At 37.2% G+C, this 19,911-nt stretch overlaps 2 protein-coding genes and 1 long non-coding RNA gene across 5 annotated transcripts; 1 reads left to right on the forward strand and 2 right to left on the reverse strand.

Annotated features, from left to right (window-relative positions):
• The first annotated feature begins 631 nt into the window (after nucleotides 1-631).
• Nucleotides 632-6,304, forward strand: LOC135791305 (aquaporin AQPAe.a-like). 3 transcript variants are annotated; one of them, XM_065301683.1, is made up of 6 exons: nucleotides 632-789; nucleotides 4,140-4,343; nucleotides 4,743-4,886; nucleotides 4,943-5,236; nucleotides 5,298-5,402; nucleotides 6,186-6,304. In XM_065301683.1, the coding sequence occupies exons 2-6, from the start codon at nucleotides 4,155-4,157 to the stop codon at nucleotides 6,189-6,191; spliced, it is 738 nt and encodes a 245-aa protein (XP_065157755.1). In that variant the 5' UTR covers nucleotides 632-789; nucleotides 4,140-4,154; the 3' UTR covers nucleotides 6,192-6,304. The 3 variants fall into 3 exon arrangements, with proteins under 3 accessions (XP_065157755.1, XP_065157753.1, XP_065157754.1); XM_065301681.1 differs by lacking the exon at nucleotides 6,186-6,304 and adding an exon at nucleotides 5,625-6,036; XM_065301682.1 differs by lacking the exons at nucleotides 632-789; nucleotides 6,186-6,304 and adding exons at nucleotides 3,912-3,998; nucleotides 5,625-6,036.
• On the reverse strand, nucleotides 1,401-1,770 carry LOC135791312 (uncharacterized). Its single transcript, XR_010548000.1, has 2 exons — nucleotides 1,567-1,770; nucleotides 1,401-1,507 (listed from the first exon to the last, which is right to left on the reverse strand). It is a non-coding gene; the product is annotated as an uncharacterized lncRNA (long non-coding RNA).
• On the reverse strand, nucleotides 6,079-19,783 carry LOC135791303 (proto-oncogene tyrosine-protein kinase ROS-like). Its single transcript, XM_065301679.1, is given in 16 exon segments — nucleotides 6,079-6,649; nucleotides 6,750-6,806; nucleotides 6,911-7,496; nucleotides 7,555-9,878; nucleotides 9,881-10,703; nucleotides 10,768-10,949; nucleotides 11,013-11,520; nucleotides 11,578-12,923; nucleotides 12,980-13,099; nucleotides 13,163-13,304; nucleotides 13,531-13,673; nucleotides 13,676-13,769; nucleotides 13,842-14,150; nucleotides 14,379-14,438; nucleotides 17,673-17,723; nucleotides 19,430-19,783. Coding segments are annotated over 16 exon segments (7,098 nt in total). The 5' UTR covers nucleotides 19,592-19,783; the 3' UTR covers nucleotides 6,079-6,458.
• Between the last annotated feature and the right edge of the window lie 128 nt (nucleotides 19,784-19,911).

Here is a 19,911-nt window from a genome sequence, read left to right on the forward strand (position 1 = left end):
GCGCTCAAAGAACCATAACTGGAATAATTTTGTTGATCGCGTAATAATGGGAGTCATAGTTGGCATCACCTGATATAGTTTTTCACATTTCCGTTTTTTACACATCACCTGCAGCCGAATTCTGAGTAAACAATGATTGGTTTATTGTTTTTTAAACTCTTTGTGGAAATTACAAACGTTTACTAATAATTTCAGAAGAAATACGATAAAAAACAAGCACGTGAGACCAAATTATGCGTTGGAAGTAAAAAATTCCAAAAATTACTAAAACTACAAATGAATGATTCACGAATTTTGCTTTGCTAAACCAGTTTTAGATTTTGGCAATACCACAAACATACAATTCCGTGTATTAGAACAATTATTATGAAAAACGCGGCCGTGGAGTTTTTAATTGATTCTAAACACAACGTTAACTCAACGCTAAAGTTTTACGCCTGTGCTAACAGTATCCATCTTTGTTTTACAGTAACGAGGTTTTACTTTGTTGATGGTAACTTTGTCGCCGCATAAAGCAAATGATGTACGAGTATGAAGGCAGTGCCAAAGCGAATCTAGCATGCTAACTCTAATAAAAGATAGCTATGTTTAATCGCCGCTCCCCACTAGCGTATTTCGCTATCGCTCACCTTGCTCCCCGTTCGGCCGCCGCCTGCCTGTTGCGAGTCCACGCCAAGAGGAGAGCAGGCTTCGAAGCTCATCGTCGGAGCGTTGCATTCGCTACGTTAGTGCCTAGTTGTTGGTTGTTTACTGTGTGGACGAAGCTTTTGGTTCTTCTCTGCTTGTAAGGTAAGCATTAGAAGAATAATTAATGATATTGTAGTATTTATAAGGAAGTTTACTTAATCACACGCGTAATCACGCTTTGTATTGATTTATTTCGTCACAGTTCGCGAATTTATTGTCTTTAAGGTCAAACGAATCAAATCTGGATCAATCGAAGTTCATGAGATACTAAAAAACAATAGTGGTACTTAAGTTTGATATAAAAATTACTTACAATACGCAATTTGTTTGAATACTGACAATAAAAAGATGCGCAACCGCTGCAAATATTACTTACCGCTCTAGTTCTCATTAAGCAGCTTAAATATTTACAGAGAATTAACATCACTAGATAAATAATAATTCTGCTACTTTATCAAATAGGGTCAGGTGCATGATAATAATCAAACAAAGTTGAATTAAAGAGATTTGAAAACTATTAATTAAGAAAAAAGGAAGTATGGTACCGCTACATCATTCATAATTATTTGTCGTTATAATACGCAGGATGCATTTTTACGCCATGTGCGTTTTTGTTACCTGCTTCCATCGTACAACTCTTTATAAAACCATACGGCGTAACAAATTTCAATAAGTACACTTTGTACTTGTATTATATTCAACCAAACATCCAATTAAAACTTTGGAATTTATTGTTTCGACCAGTTATTTACATTTTTATTACCTATTGGAAAATTACCACAAGAAATTCCATTGTGAACCCATTACATACGAACTTGAACTTGAACTAAAACAAAAAAACATTTTTTTGATTTTTTACATTCAATTTTAATTACAAACCTGATACCAATAAATCCGCTTGTTTGAGATGCTGAATTGATGTTTTGTTTCGGCGGTCAGTTGAAGGACATACAATTAAAGCAATTTCAATCTAAAACAAAAAATAAACAATTATCTGAGCGTTACGATCCGAGCGTTCTTGTCCTGTCGTGTCTACTTTCATTTTAATCACAGGTAGAAAAAAGATTATTAGAATTACGGTGTGTGACGCTTCATGTTAGTTTTTTTGTGGTCCAAGACTCTGAGGGATTAGAAGCGTGGCAATTCTCACAGTCTGCTTTTGAAGTTTACTTTGCTCAGAGCACATCAATGCTTCACGTTTGATTAACCACTGAATCATTTTCAATCGTCAATAAAATCTTGTATCTGTAGATATATTTGAAAACGGTAAATGTTAGGTGAGTGACCTGAATTTTTAGTTTTATTATTTCTTGCTAATTTAATAACGCGTTTAAAAATATTAATTTCTAAATTTAGATTTTTTTTAAATTCTTCTTTGTTTTTCACATATTTTATTCACAACTTTCGCGTTGAACTCGTGCACGAAGTAACAACAAAGATTTGTGTCTTTCCTGAGACAAAGAGTATTGCCCATCGACGTGGAAAGTACAAAAACAAAAAAAAATCACAATAGCACTCTCCATATTGTTTATTCCTGCGGTGGTATTTCATGCTAGAAGAATCATGGGTACTTGCACAGAGATGCGCGCTGATAAAGTGGGTAGCGTCACGCAGAACGCCGCATCTATAGAGTGTGGCCGAAACGCTCAAAGCACACACGTAGTAATAAATGTAATAAAGAAAAGCAATTAATGGTCCGAGCTAGGTTTTTGTTTGCATTATTGCGCATAACATAAAGCGCGTCCATATGTTACGTTGGATAATTCACTGCATAATTTACCTCCACCATCTGCCACGACCAGACAAACTAGTATTTTGTTGTCACGAAGACGCAGAAAAGAGTTAAAATTAGCAATTTTCCTGCTGTTGTGTGCGTTTTATCGAAGCTTTCCTGCAATTTGCGTCCTGGGCGTGCAAACCCTTCTGCTGAATGATATTAGGTCAAACCCTTCCACTCCCCTTCCTTTTACATCTAGACATTTCGCGTGAGTATGCCAATATGTCGCCATTAACATTAAATGTACAATAGGGCTTTCAATTCAGCAGCTAAACTCTTCCCAGCTAAATTTATGCAACATTCGTGCACGCGCACTTCATATTTAACGCGTGCTGGTACTCTATTTAATTAAACAAACCAACAAATATCTAATTAGCTGTTGTTTATGCTTCCAATTGGCATATGTGGTACACCTAGTTGCGTAATGTAAAAAAGAATCCAAGAAGACAAACAAAGAGCTGGACGTGGAACATCAATCAACTCCTGTTTTCGTTTTATACACATGTAGATAAATAATGTATTACTGGTTAGCGTATGTGATGAACTTGATGGACATGCAAGAAGAAACTGCCTTGATCTTCGTCTCCGCGTAGAAATAAAGTGAAAAAAAGAATCGTTGAGGTGAAGGCGAAGGTTACGGCCAAGGTACCTGCAAGTACCAGTATAAGAATATAAGAAAAAGCAAAAGATAGAAACGGTAATTACGCGGTAATGACGCTGGACGTTAAGACGTTTCTTCTTCGTACCAAGAGTGCATCTCGCGGACGATTTATATTGTGTTGTGACTAACACGCTGGCTGTGTGTTAGAACAACATTATAAATAAGTTTCACCGACTTCAAACTGCATCACGCATCGTGCGCTTGCGGCTACATCCAAAGTTATTATTACGTTGCTGGTATGAATCAATAGAATAATGATTTCTGAACAAATGTTTTTTTCTTTTATTTTTGTATATTACGTAACTCGTTTTTATGTAGTCCTCGGTGTTTATTGTATTTATACTGATCTGTTTTATGAACAAGAAAACAGTTGTTTTCATGCCAAAACTGAAATAGATGCAAACATATATTTCAATCCACCCGCTTGTGTTCATTTTGAAACAAACCTGTTATATCTATAATTGGCACAGATTATTCAATGACATGAACTGTTCAAATCTTCTAAAAGACTCAAATTTGAATACTGTATGTAAATCTAAAGAATATGTAGTGTTTTGTTTAGTTACTCAAATTTACACGTGATTTTTATTGACATTCTTATTCGCGCTTATTTATTTAACTAAAACTACTAATTGCGTTACTTAATTGAAGCACAAATGTCTCCGAATACAAAGTTAAAGTTTCAGGCATGGAATATAACTTCTATTGGCCTTGAATTTTCTTGTAAATAATGATTCCTGACTCATTTATTACGCGATCAAGAAATCTCTGAATAAAATGTCAAGATTCCGTCAAGTTCTAATAATGTCTATGACAATTTAATCAGGTATTTTACAACCGTTTACAATAAATATAATTTATTCTACCTGGAGTGTGAGTACCTTTTATACCTACTTCATTGTGTAGCACGTAGTGAGCTTCCGTTTAAATTACAACATTTACCTCTGCTGACTTCCTCGAACGTGTTTGACAAATCAAAGGAAGTGCCTTAACATATGTCTCAATTTGTTTCAGGAATAATTCTCTACCATGGCGAGTAAAATCATCGGATTTGATGAAATAAAAGAGAACAAAGGCAATGTGATTTGGCGTGCAGCTCTCGCCGAGTTTGTGGGGAATTTACTCCTCAATTTATTCGGATGTGCAACTGTAGTGTTATCCTTCGCCCCATTGGAAACAGCCCTTACATTTGGCTTCATGATTTACCTCCTCGTTCAGGTATGATTGCGGTTAATGAATTACACCAATTATGCATCGTCATAATTCGTGTTTATAGTCGAAGCAAATCGGTGTTGGCACCGAGAATAACTGTTAAGTGCTTGAATTTATAACTCGAAGCGAAAAGAAGTGCAGGCGAGAGACCGTTAGATTAATGCCACTTTGCTTTTCTAGCGAATAACAACCGTACTAGCATACATACAGGGTACTACGGATTAAGTGTTTTCTTTTCCGTAACAAAATCATCGTTTGAAGTTTATGCGGTTTATTTTTACGCAAACGGCTGTTACCTCAATCTGAAACTAATCGCGTTTCCTGACTGCTCAACATTTTAAACACAGCGTATCAAGTTTTTAAAGCATTATAATAGCGTGACTAATATTTACAATATCATTACAGACATTAGGTCACGTGAGCGGCGGACATTTTAATCCTGCTGTGTCAATTGCGATGTTTGCAACCTGTAATATTGGACTTATTAAACTGGCTATTTATATTGCTGCACAATGTGCAGGCGCCATTGCCGGAAGTGCAATTTTAAAGGTAACCTATTTTTATTAACCTTTAGAAACCAAATTTTCACATTATTCTTATTTTAGTTGCTGGCACCAGGAAACTACGAAGGAAACTATGGAAACACAGTGGTTAATGAAGAGTTAATAAACGTTTGGCAAGCAATTGCTTACGAATTCTTCTTGGGTTTCATTTTAGTGTTTGTGGTCTTTGGATTCTGCGATCCAGACAGACCCGAAACAAATTACACTGGTTCCCTAGCAGTGGGCATCTCCATTGCTGTGGGACACATCGCTTTTATCGATGTAACCGGTTCAAGTATGAATCCAGCGCGTAGTTTAGGATCCGCCATGATCAGTAACGGCTGGAAGGATCACTATGTAATTATGTCAAACACAATAGAATTTTTAGTGACATTTAAAGGTCTGTATTGATTTTTAGGTGTTCTGGGTTGGTCCCATTGCTGGCGCAGTCGTCGCTGCGCTACTTTATCGTTGGATTTTCGCACAGCGTGATCTTGGATATCAGAGTGTACCATCGGATGAGGTACGTCGTGTAACCGTTAAATAGATTTGCACTTAATTCAACTTTTAATACAATTCAACAAAAACTGTTTCTGTGCAAGCGATCAAACGTTTGGAGCGTCGAAAATGACGCGAATGTCAGAGTAAGACACACTGGCGATTCACAACACTCACAGCACATTTAATTTAATACGTTGCATCTTATTTGTTAATCATTTGAGTCTTACTCTCATGTGTTTTTCAGCAACCACACGGCGCAGACAAAAAGCAAACTGCCTAACCTTTTAATCGAAGTTTTAGCACATAGCGCATATTTAACACTTGTACAACATTCGACTGAGATTAATATTTTTGCATCATCACATTAATTCAGAACCGAGCTGTTTATCATACAGGAATAATGAGCAACTGGATATGTAGGTAGCTTACTAATTGGTGCGATCTCAAGTTGCTCATTGTTCTTGTCTGGAACAACGCTTATGATATTAAGCTTTTTAACTTTTACTGTTACAATGTAGTATTTTAGTTTTGTAAGTAAACCAAACGACGAAAAGTGCAAATACTTTAAATTCTTGCAAACTTTCTAATTATATAAACGTGAAATTGGATTAATCATAATTATTACGTGTGTTCAGAATAAATGTACCGGTTTTAAACATTTTTAATTATTTACAATCCCCAAAAGTCCCAAACATAAATTTTTGTAATAAATAAAATCATTTTAATTCTCATTCCACACATACACTTATCCCAGTTCATTTATACATTTATTTACAATTTCTTAATGTTTAATTTTATTCCACAGAAATAAAAAAGATTAACCTACGGAACACTAATCATTCGGTTTCTTGGAGTGGTCAAGATAAAACATTGTAAAAACACAATATTTAATACCATAAATTAAATAAAACTGATTTAAACTGCCTTCTGCTTTGTGTTTTGCACATAATACGTTTTTCTCTAGCGGAATATTACAAATTAGTCGGCGTTTGTTTTTGTTCAGTGTTCATGTTCGTAAAATCGGTTTAAGTAAATGTTCGATCATCGTTAAATCGTGCACAACCTGTTTAAATTTATCTCACTCGGCTGGGACGGGCTCGAAGGGAATGGCACGCGGTACTTCGTAACCGTCATTTTCGATGGCATTATCACTGTCTTGTAAAATGTCCAAATATGTGTGTTGTGCCGTTGGTAAAGTTGAATTGGCGCGTAAAAATGGTACCTGCTCCCTGCTGCTTTCCTCTTCACTGCCAGACACTACCGAATTCGCTAAAATAACAACGATATACACTTAATAAACTTCTGTATAATGGTGACAAGCGTTAGTAAATGAAAGCATTCCCCTTATAATGTCATTGTACATGCATACCTGAATGATTATGATTTTCATCTTGAAAATATGCGCGATTTGAGATGCCATCCAAGTCTGCAAATGCGGTACCAAAATAATTGGTTAGTCAAGCAAGTTAAACATGCGCACGCACCAAATAGCTGCCGATTATTAATTGTGTATTAAAAAGAAGTACATACGTGCTGAGACCGTGCTCACATAGTGGCCTATATGTGCGCCCGTCATTGGACTCCCTGCCATTTTAAGATGGAGTCTGTCCAAGGTGTCTAGGCAATACTTGAAGGTAGGTCTTCGTTCAGCTTCCGTCTCCCAACACTTGAGCATGAGATTGTGTAGTATTTCTGGACAATTTGTGGGTTGTCCCAGACGACCTCCACGCCGCACATAGTGCAGAACTTCTAAATTATTACGAGCAGGATATGGCTGCTGACCCAGTGTCATTATCTCCCAGAGCAGAACCCCGAAAGCCCACACATCACTTTGACAAGTGAATACTCCGTCTACTAATGATTCAGGGGCCATCCATCGTACCGGAAGGAGACCTTCACCTTCCTTGCGATAGTAATCATTTTTGTAGATATCACGGGCAAGACCAAAGTCACCAATCTTGACGATTCTTGATGCAGGGTCAGTTGAGGACACTAAACAATTACGGCATGCTAAATCTCTATGGACAAAGTGCATCTCTTCAAGGTAACGACATCCCTTGGAAACATCCACGCACATTTTTAAAAGGTCTATTAAATTAAGACCACCAACATTTGACTAAAAATAAATTAAACAAAATTTAGTCTAAGTCTAATGAGAAAATATTTATAATCACCTCTGGTTTTCTTGATGATCGTAAATACGTCAGTAAATCACCACCTTCCATCAGTTCCATGATAATATAATGTGGGTCATTGTCAAGAACCACACCAAGTAATTCCAAAATATGTTCATGTTTGAAGTGACTCATCAGTTGCGCTTCTTGTAGAAACTCAAACTTTTCAGTATCTGACGCACCTTTTCGTAGTGTTTTCACCGCAACTTTAGTTTCACCTTCCATACCAGATATACACTTGGCTTTTCCTTGGAATACCTCACCAAATGCCCCACTGCCCAAGAATTTAACAAGTGTTATTTTGTCTCTGCTTATATGTGGTAGCATGGAGATATCATCTGGTATTTTATTGGGATTGTATAATATGTTGGTGTTGTTTAGAATTCGTGGTAACTCTCTTAAAGTGGCTAATTCCACGTCAGGTCCCCGCAGAGGAATCTTAAGTCCTTCTTTTTTATTCTTTTTACATACCCAGCAACATAATAGCTTACAAGCTATTAATAAAAATATCAGTATACCAAACGTAACACTAATGGCAATCACTACTTGAGAAAAATCATTCTTTTTCGCCATTTGCGCAGCGACAGCCATGTCAAACTGTACACTTTCCTCACTAAAATTACTCCAACCATAGGAATTTACTGCAGACACCCGAAAAGAATACCTATAGTCATTCTGAAAGTCACTAAACATCCAGAAGGAATCTGTACCATTATAAATAGACTCCCAGATGAATTCTTCATCGTCGTCTACAAATGGTCCTGTTGCAAACCACGCCGTGCGATTGGCATTTCTCTTCGCGCGATAATTAGGTGTTTTGAGTGTTTCTAAATTGTACATTATAATAGGTGCTCCATTGTCTTTTGAAGGTTCCCACCATACTTTATAAACATCATTTTTCACGTGTTGAATTCGTGGTATACCAGGTGGTGAAGGACGGTCCCCAAGTGTCTCAAAAACAAATCGTGAATCTTTCGGCCAGATATAATTTTCAACATCCAGAGGATACTTAAGACTCAAACGGAATTTATATATGGTTTTTGGTTTCAACTGCCTTAAGGTAATCTCTGCTAGATTACCATTTACTTCAGTTTCATTAATATCCATCCATAGCGTGCTTGTAAGTAATGTGTATTGAATTGTAAACTTATCCACAAATCGTGAAATATTCCATTGAACACGTAATTCAGTTGCAGAATTCTCCATTAATCGAATAGGTCCCGGTTGTGGGAAGGTGACAACCACCACGTGTTTACTATCACTTGATGTTTCATTTGTTTGACTATACGCACGTATCCAAATTGAGTAGGTTTCATTAGGTGAAACTGTTTGAAGTTTCGTTGTCAACACAGCAGCATGTAAAGGATTCGTTACAGTTTGTTCTCCTTTATGTCGCTCACCACTAATGGCACCCTCAGTTTGCCAATGTACTTCATAGTAAACAAAATCACCGTTCAAAGTCGCTGGCGGTTCCCAACGTACACTTAACAAAGTAGGATTCAACACATCAACACGTACATTTCGAGGAGGAGTTGGTGCACCAGCATCTGTTTGAAATACAACACCTGAACCTATGATTATTGCGTCGCCATCTTGTTCACTGAAATAGTTCTTCAACGCGACAGCAAACACATATTTCGTGTATGGTCGTAGGTTGATAATATCAGTGGTGGTGTCAAAGGTTGTCTTTTGAATACATGTCTCGTCACAGCTGGGAGGGCCCGTCATCATGTTATACTTTGCATAGTAGATAATATACTTTACAGTCGCCATTGTAGTGTTACAAGGTGATTGGTATTCAGGCATCTTGAGAGTTAACGTATTCGATGTGCGTTTGACCATTGACACTTTCATGTCAGCTGTATTCGAAGGTTTAAGGCACTCCATTTGTGGATATGGTTGATTGTTTGCTCCGTAGATCATCACATCATTCACCAATGTATTCTCCACGTAGATATTATTTCGCTTTTGGTTTAAATTTAGCATATGGAGTTTTTTATCAGACCAAAACACGTTACTTGAATCAGCAGAAATAGAAGTAATGTTGGATGTGACATGGTCTGTTAACACTTTGCATTTGCAGCCATCATTAGTTGAAATTATACGATTTGAAGACAAATATATCAATTGTGTATCGTATTTTAACGAACGATCAAGAGAAAATGTCCGTCCGGTGACTTTAGGACAATCACAACGACTTCTGGTGTCTATCATTTTGATTAAATGCTTTCCACTGACACTTGCTTTGTAAATTTGTCCTTCTTGTTTGATTTTGTTCCATTCTAACCAGTATAAAGCCTTTTCAAACGGTGAGACTTCAATTTTGTGATTACCTCTTGCAATTCTACTATTTTCATGTTTTTTACAATTCCTCGTTCGTATAAATTCAGATCCAGTTTAAAAACCGTACTGAATCCTTTGTTATAAACCAAATAATAAACACTTCTTTCTAACCAATCCACAGTCAAATGCACTAAATTCCCAGTGATTTCAACCATTCGTGAGAAATTCAACATTGCCAATTCATTGACATCATTAATCCAAAAGATTTTCTGCTCTGCGTACAAATAACCAATTTGTATTGGCGATCTACCTCCTTGGATCAATGTAATATTTGTAAATGTATCCATGTCTTTCAGGTAAATTGTATTTGCAGCAGCTACTAATATCTTTGGAATGTGTTTCTCTATCATGGTATCCACCACAATGCTTTCAGAAAAGGCTCCTTCACCGATTTCAGTAAATGCAGATACTTTAAACGTGTAATTGTTTGGTAACAGATTCTCAACCACCAGTTCTTTGACTGTAGCTTCAACAGTGAGATTTCCGGCAATAACTGTTGCAAAATTACCATTATCTTCTTCAGAGAACCACCAAATAATGTGGTACCCTCTTAATATTCCGTTGGTTACTTTCGGTGCGTCCCAACGATAAGTTACTTTCAACTGACTGGAATTTGATGAATGCTGATCATGTGTAACAAAAGCACGTGGATTACACGGTGCCTCTGGTACTGAAGGTGGCGAATGAAGTTTTATTTTCGTGTAGATTGATGCTCCCCAATAGGTAAACGCCTTGACTGAGATATGTAACTTTGTAAAGGGAGGAATTGAGTGCCAGTATTGTATTTGTGGAATTGTCGTTTTCTTCTATAAAAACAAACATAATATTAATGTGTTAATGATTGAGTAATTAATTAATATAGTTTTGTACCGTTGAATCATTCCTGGAAGCTGTATCAACTTTGATTTCGTAGAAAACCGCACCATAATTAACATTAGTCGTTTCTTCCCATTCAATGGTAAATAAATCCCAGGTGCCAACAACTTTAATAGAACTTCTATTGATTGCAACTGGTATGACAATTAGTTCAGTCCCATTATCTCTAAATGTACCTTTAATAATAAAAATTCATATAAATTTACCTTAAAAGTAACATTAAAAGTAAATTTACTCACTTGGCATTGATTGTAGTGCACTATCCTTCACATAAACTGTGTTTAAATTCAACAGATTCTTCCCACTAATACACGCTGTATTCCTACCCTCCAAATCACTAATCATCGCACTTTTATCATCCTGCAGCCAAATCAGTCTGTTATTGAAGTAACACAACGGCCCTGTCAAATTGGACACCCTTAATTTGTATTCAGTCACATTTCCTAAAGGGTTATCAGTGGTACCAGCCATAGGGGCTCGAAACAAATCCGAATGATCAGAACCACGCACAATCCAGTAAATATACTTGTGGTCTGGATCCAGCGTTAACCCCATGACATGCAGTCCCGAAAACATTTGCGACTCGTGATACTTGAAGTGATTTTCGCCATTTAACCGCGAGCACTCAAGCGTGTGCCCTGTCGACCAATATAAATAACCATTAATTGAATCGACGTGTAGTTCTTTTGCCAATGTATTTAGTTTAATATGTTCCTTTTGACTGCCGTTTAAATTTCCTCTGATGATCTGCAAATAGATTTAATTAGTTATTTTTTAAATAGTTAAAAATTATAATTTTCGTACCATTTGTTGTTTTGGATTGCACCAATACAACTTCTTTCCAATCCAGTCAATAGACACACTTCGCACTGAATCAATGTCACTCAAAGTGCCATTTTCTTGACTTGTCGTGTTGTACCAAATCAGTTGTGATGTATTAGTGACCAGGAAAAGTTTATCTTCATACCAAGCAATATCAGTAACATTCGCTCCGATGTTGGAACTACTATGAATAATAATTTCAATGTTTTCTCCTGTTACATCAGACTGAAGCAACCCTTCAGTACCAGACCACAAAATAGTAGCTGTAGTGTTATCCGGGTTGGATTTAAGAGTGCGTCCGACAAACTCTGTTGACCATGGACCATTCCCCGACACAGTATACGCTAAAGTTTTGATAATATATTCTGTGTCTTCATTCAATCCATGAATTGTATGCGTTGTAGAATTAATATCTCTCACATAACATGTATTATGCGTTGTCATATCTTTTATTGATATATCATAAGACCAATTCCTCCATGCTCCTTTTCCTTGCCAACCTAATATATGAGGTACCTGCCATGATATCCTCGCTGTATTTGTACCAAAAATAGCATCCACATTAATCGGTGGATTCAATGGTATGGGTGTTGATTGACTGCTTGTCAGATTAACTAATACTTGTGAATATGTATTAGATAACGATAGCGGATATGAGTTGTGAAAATAGTAATTATTATCAGGATGATGCTCTTCGAAATACACTTCAACACCGTTGGTCCAGTACAAGATATCATTTGCGGTCGCCAGCGAGAGAACTTTTTCAAATCGCGGTCGCGTCGCTTTCGGCCGCATGTTCATCACTTCTTTCCCATCGAACGAAATCGATATCACTGTGTTTTTATTCTGATGCGCGACGAGTATTTTAAAGTCTTCGTGGTCAACCGTGAATGCTCCGAGGTTTTTTTCACTGGTGATCTTGAAAGGTTTCACTTCATGTTTAACGCCATTGCTTACATCGGCAAGATCAAGTCGGTATATTCCACTTGCCATTCCCCAGAAAAGGTAACCATTATATGGATCAACTTCAAAATGTGTTGGTTTATGCAACAATCCGGCAATTGCGATTGTAAGTTCACCACCAGTCAGGTTACAACGAGCAATCTGCCATGCAAGTTTACCATCTTGACGGGAAACTTCACCGAGTATATACAAATGTTCATTGAGCCAATCCATTGATAGATCTAATGGTAAAAAATCCATCTGCGCGGCTGAGAGTATTTTGGTTTTACTTCTATGATTTGAGTATTTATGCAGGGGCATACGGAATATATTCCGGTCTGAGTCGGAGACGAATAGTAATTTTTTACTGACATGAATGGCCACACCTAAATTAATTAATTAAAATTAGTTTATTTAAAAAAAATATGTTATTTTGGTATACCCATAATGAATGCGTTGTTAGTATTATAGAGTATCACAGGTTCATCAATCATGTCCGTGCCTTGCTCAATGACAACATGATTCGCACCTAATATCAATATTGGTTTCTCCGAATGTTTAGCTGCGCCAAAAAATTTTTAAATAATTTTTTTTAATAAAAATTTCATAAAACCAGTTTTGGTACCTTTTGGTTGTTTTGGTGTGGCAACTGTAACAATTGCAGGTGGTCCAGGTCCTATCCCGTTTCGCATGCTAATAGAAACAGTGTAGTTACAATTCGGATTGAGGTTTTTGCACATAAAAAATTTCGTCTCCGCTGGTAAATCCTACCAAAATTTAAACACACAAAAAAACAAAATTAAATTGCATCCTAGCAAAACATCCTGTGATGAAAATAAAAAGCAGAGGTGCATGCGGAAGTTTGTCAGTATAAACACAGAACGTTAGCAAACAAACATGAAGATCACAAGGAATAAATAAATCAGTGCAACCAAAGATACCAAGGGTGCATAAAAATAATATTTATCAGAATATAAAAAACCAGAGGCACACCTTAAGTGCCGAGTATCCGTTGGGTTGATTATCTGTAATGCGGAGCACATAGGAAAGGAGAGGACCGTGCGGAAATGGACCAGGTTCCCAGCTGACGGTGATGCGCGTTGAATCAACGGGGACGGCACGTACTTTACTCGGCGGGAAGCAGGTACCCCTTCAGGTAGGGTACTGATAACCACACTGGGTGGTGAGACAATTGGCTCCGTGCGCTCAGTCAATAACAGGACAACTCTAAACTATATCCAAAATAAAATTAAAGCTTTTACTTAACCAACTCTTCAAAATCATCAAAAGACATCAAAACTTACTCTATATTTAGTATACGGTTCTAATTTATCAACAAATACTGTATCTTGTGCACCCCAGCTCTGATTGCGGCAGTATTGCCAGGCATCTTCACGCTCCTCGTACTGCAGGAAATACTTTAGTCTAGCGTCGCGTGCAAGCGGGAAATTCCACTCCAGACGCAGGGACGTCGCCGTCAGGCTGTCCGCCACCAACGCCGGCGCCGGCAGGTCGCCCAACCGTGCCTGCAACTCCATGCCGTACATGGAGATTGCGTCGTTGCAGCCGAGAATGCAGTACAAAGTCTTCGGCACGATGGTCGTGGTGACGTTCTACAAGTGCATACATATACCAAATAGAGAAATTAATCACCACCGCACGAAAAACCGTTGATATATGAAATAGAGATGCTATAAATGTTATCGTTGACCAATGACTTATTCACTCTTCATTAGATAACTCGCATAAATTAAATTGAAAACATAACGCATTAATTGAATATTTTTGTTTCGAAGTGACTTAATCAACATACTCATGCGCATCAGTCATAAAACACTTACGCATGCTTTCTCGCACGACGTCTCCACGGCTGATTTCCACAAATTACAGCCCTCCTCGCACTGAAAACAAGCAAATAAAATAAAAATTAATCAAATGTTTGCCGGAAATTCTAATTTAACGTTTTTAACGGAATTAAACGAAAAGTTCATCCAACGAAAGTTCAATAGTTGTTTACGCATTGGTAAAACGCATCTCATAAATGTCATAATGCGCCGCTGCTCATTACAATAAATTATTAATTACGATAAATTGAATAATTGTAAACGGCACTTAAACGCGTGCATGTAAATGAAGTCGTGCCCGAGGCCGCGTGTCGTGGGAATAATGCCCCGGGCGCATAAGTACCAACGTCCGACGAGCTTTGTTTCGCCTTTTGCGAAGCCGTACGCACAACAATTGTGACTTCCTGCATCCGACGGGCGCGCACCGCGCGACACGAACTCGTTTTCATTAAGCTCGCGCTATTGCTTTGAAACCGCCGAACACAAAGATGCTCTTAAATATTTACACATCTAGAAATCGTCTGGTTTACACCTTTTTGTCCCTTGACAATTTGAACTAATGGTACTAATATTTCTATTTGAGTTATGCGTTCGCACTTATTTCCTATGTGCACCACGTGTTGTTTTATGGACATTTACGTGAGTCAGTTTCATTTTTGACATTTTGTGAGGTATGTAGATAAAATAACAATTTTAGTGGGTTATTATATTACTCTCGTAACATTTACCTAACCAAAATTTTAAATATCAGGTATTTTGGGTTGCAGAATTTCATATTTTAAGTCAATAGAATCAATTTTCGCATATTTGTAGCAATTTGTTGGTTGCTAACGAATTATTTATCGAAATGTTGTTTACGGACACACACATTTACGTTTACGTTTACGTTTTATGTTGGTGATACTCAAAATGCTCCAAAAAATCGCCGAATAAATCAACTTTGAACAGTGATAGTGTATGCATGCACTGCACAAACGTAGAATTTAATGTGATTAACTTGCACGCGAAAGCTGAAGGCCAAGAGAATATTGACGACAGAGCATAACATGGATATAATACCTATTCGCATTTAATAATAGTATTATCTCGCATTGTAATCATTATAATGACGCCGAATGTATTTGTATTCTTATTGACTACTATAGGATGTAGCTAATGATGAATAATGGTTGATGCTGTGGTAGTTATATGTCGCATTGTTGCACAACCACAACACGTTTGTCGTCGAGATGATGGTATTGCAATATTTCTAACGGACATCAACAACGGTGGGGCTGTTATGCAGTAGTAATCAATTTTAATTTGCTAGGAATATTAATTTAAATTAATCTATTGCGTGTTATGTATTGTGTTGTGGGTGTTGGGTGATTTTGCTTTGTGAAACTGGACGTAAACAAAAACATGACTTTTCAGAATGGTGTAAATCAATCATTGCCTTCATAAGTGGCAAATGGGGCGCCAGACACCCTTCAGACTGATGGTATCTTGTATCTTGTCATGTTAAGCTCTTGACTTTGACTTTTTTCAAAATTCCAGACCTGTTGAGTTTAAAAATTCCAGAAGCAAAGTAAAAACTCAAGAATTTTAATCTAGGGTAATTATGATAGCAAGGAAACGATAAAAATGCATTAGACATGAACACTCAGCACTAATCGTACGAACAGATCATCCTTTGTTGTTATAATACTAAAATGATTCGATCAGATGCGACCCGGGTCAAAATAGCAAACTTGCGATTTGATAAATTTGTAAATTACGATCGAATTGTGTCTTTTATTGCTCACAAACATGAACAGATCACCAAACTGCGCGCGAAATATGTTGATACATTACATTTAATGTGCAATCAAGCGCGTGTTATGTAAAACCAATTAACGACGCTTTTCAATTCGATTTCATAAACGTTGTTACAACTAATCACAAAGCAAACCTTGTTAAACGAGTTAAAGAATGAAATAAATTGAAAAATCTCATGGTTATTTGAACACTATGAATATATTTCGGTTTGATGATCTTCCCTAATGTGTAAACGTCAGTGTTTAGCGCTCGCACAATGAAAATCGCTCTTTAAGTGACTTAATTGATTAACGAGCAGCAGTGTGCGCGCATTTGGGGTGTCTAAACATGTAAAAAGGGGCGCTATTTGAATGCGGCACTCGATGGATGGAACAACCTGACTAGTGTTTACATTTCGGCGCTCGGAAAGTCGGCGCTGCTGATTAGTGTTGTGCCCGAATGCGACTTAATGAGGAAACGGGGAATTAGGCAGCGCGTCGTCTGTTTTGTCTCACTTAAAAATTGTGTCGAACCTGTCTGACAACGTCTGCAACTAAACTTTAAAATAAATATTTACTTTTTATTATAAATAAAATTTTAATATGCAAAAGCACACTTTGCAGATCTTAAAATAGCGTTCAGGAATATAACACAGACGCAGAATTTAATTGGCTTAAACGTTTCGTACTTGAGACACATTCATTAATTCGCTAATAAAAGAGAATCAATTTCAATTCGAATGCATTCAATCAAATCTCATGGAATAGAATCGTGTGGCCAACAAACTAGAAACTAGGTTATTTCAATAAGTGAAAATATGTTGAACATACGCATTACTTTTAATTAGTAAAAATCACAATCACGTAGGCTGTACTCGTAGGTAGTAGGATGAGGTGTAACGTTATGAATGAGATTTTATTTTATTTTTCGAGCGAGCGGACAGGAAACGGATTTCTGCTCTATGTGGCACCATCAATGAACTGAACACAAAGTAAAACGCAATACACAACTTAAATTTTCCGATTTTTGAGTGAATTTCATATTGAAAATTTATTTTAAGAGTATCTTTGTTGCCAGTCGCTTCTTGTAGACATTTACAGCAAGACGTAATTCAATTTCAGTATGCGTTTGCTTTTTAGCGCCCACTTAATACGAGCACGCACATGCCATTTGCGTCCACCTCTGCATCCATTAGAACACATTATCAATTTACACAATGCACGCTCGAGTGTGCTCTGCGCCTTTTGCGGCACTTATAAAATTCCTTTCGCTTTAGGCACGCTCTCGTGCTCTCATCGTAGGTACCATAAAATAAAAATACATCGCTATACAAAAAATAACTTGAAAAACGTCTCTAAATGACAAATTTTTGCAAAGTGAAACAAATAAACGACATAACATCTTTATAGTTGAAGATTAGTGTAACGTTTTACAACTTGTTAGTTGTTAAGGATACAATATGATGAATATTAATGGCACACGCCGCCATCATTTATTAATTTAAATGTAACTTACTTTTTGATCGCAGAACGTTTGATCCTCGCATTGCGTAAGGTCCGTGTTCGTCTGCAAGTAAAGAAAATACGTTAGAACCACAAACTGAGACGGTCATTACATAATACTCATAAAAAACCGGATATAAGCTTAAGGGATGCCGTAATTACAGGTGCATTTCCTGTTCTACCTGTTGCACGCATGCTTTTACAACTCCGCATTCCTCCACTCTTTACAACCATCAATTAAGCGCTCGAAAACATGAAATAAAGATTGATTGATCTGAACTTCAAGTCGAAAGTTCTTTACGGTTAGTCTTGACTGTTGACTTTGTGTGAGAGGCGAATAAAACAACGATAGAGTGAATTCGAAGCACGAATCATAAATTATAGAAGGGTAATAAAAGCAAAAGATAGGAAATAATAATAAGTGATAATGATAAGCACGCAGCGCGGCGCTTATCGACGCGTCTGAAGCTGGCAAGATGTTATTAATAACTTTTCGGTCATTGGTCATCGGTCATCCTCGTTGCGCGCATGATTATTTCACGCGGGAAGACGCTTGTTTTCAATTTGGATGTGAATAAAAATCTCGTCCGAAATGAATTGCGCTTATTAATTAACACATATTTAGAGCGCGCCATCTTTGTCTCTTGATAGCTTCGTGCCACACACATTACACGATTGCAAAATCGATGTAAACAAACAGTATGGAGAGTAGGCCTAGTGCGTCAGATTAGAATGTATGTAAGACTTCATTCATAGACTTATTTTATTCAAATATAGATTTTTCAGTCTGTAGGTTTATGAAATATTTGATTTGGACATAGTTTTAGGCACCTGACACCCTTTTATTGTTTGCTTAACACTCGAGTGATTTTTGGAATGAGTATGCACTTCCTTTGAAAAAATGGGCAGGTATACAAGTGACCAACCCTTCCCACCCAATCTTCATGCGTGAAATTAGTTCCTTCTTTTATAAAATCACCACTTGAGTGCTTTCCTAATGCAACGGACTTCCTAGTGGACTGTCCAGAGTATTAACAGCAGAGTTTCACATAAATTTAGCGTAAATATTATGAAAACTGTTGTTGGGGTGTTTTTTTGCATTTATTAACTACTGTTTTACACATTCTGTGTTTATATCCATGCCCATGAAGTTAATACATGTGGGAAAATAAGTCAAGTGAATCGTCATGAATATTTATATTATGTTCGTGTCTATACACACATCGAAAGTGCTTTTTTATTACCGCTTGTTGCACATGCGTTTGTGTGAAAACCCCCGTTTTACTATACGCGTAGAAAATGGCAATTGCATGAGTGATAGCATATCGTACTTCACATACGTCGATAACAATTAACGAGTTCAACTCAACTTTACAAGGAGAAGGTGAAATAATCATATATTTTTATATTCTCATAATGTTTCATTTTCCTTGAATAAAGTGTGCTCATATTCACTCATTGAAGAAGTCAGTCATGTACTAGAGATGAAATAAAAGGGCCTACATTAATGAATTACAATGCACATGGCTCTTAATTACGAACTGCACATGTCCAAACTTATTAAACGTATGAACGATTAACTACGAACTTGAACCGGCGATCTACGCTCACAAATTTCGTCGCAACATGCACGAAATATTACGTTCTCGATTTTTTTTTGTTATTGCCGTTGACTACAGTGGTTCAAACCGTCGGTATTCAAGCAATGCACTTGTTGTGACAGCAATTAATTATAAATCTGAAGGCGCAATCAAAACATTTTTTACTTACAAGAAATAAATTCAAACTCACACTTGTACGACACTTGTTGACGCACAATTCGGCGATATTCAGGTCCCATAATTGCGAATGCGACGATTTCGCTGTCGCGATGTTGATCAAATGCAGGATAACTACAAATGCGACCAGCGCTCCTTTGCAGGATGCGTGCATTTTTACCAGGAACTATTTGTCATGCACCAAGCATCATTGTCCGCACAATTTTGCACAATTGTGTTTAAAAAGTTTGCACATGTTATCAGAACATACACGATGCACTTAGAAAATGTATTGCGCTCGCGATACGGAAAGCTTGCGAGCGAAGCTGAAATTGTTTTTATGCGCGCAGCGTCGTGCCGCGGTAAACACTGAACGGTTGCGCTCTTTCGGTTTTCAAATTGAGCGCGCCCGTCGCACCAAATCGTCCCACCCACCACTTTTCGAATGATGCGCTAATGATTGCTTCCGTTCATCACGTCGCTGATATAATGTGC

The sequence above is a fragment of the Atheta coriaria genome, unplaced genomic scaffold (assembly GCF_025399875.1).
Source record: "Atheta coriaria isolate IRGN ID8LTWV9N9 unplaced genomic scaffold, Caltech_Dcor_3.1 hic_scaffold_4_pilon, whole genome shotgun sequence".
In the NCBI taxonomy this organism is placed as follows: Eukaryota; Metazoa; Arthropoda; class Insecta; order Coleoptera; family Staphylinidae; genus Dalotia; species Dalotia coriaria.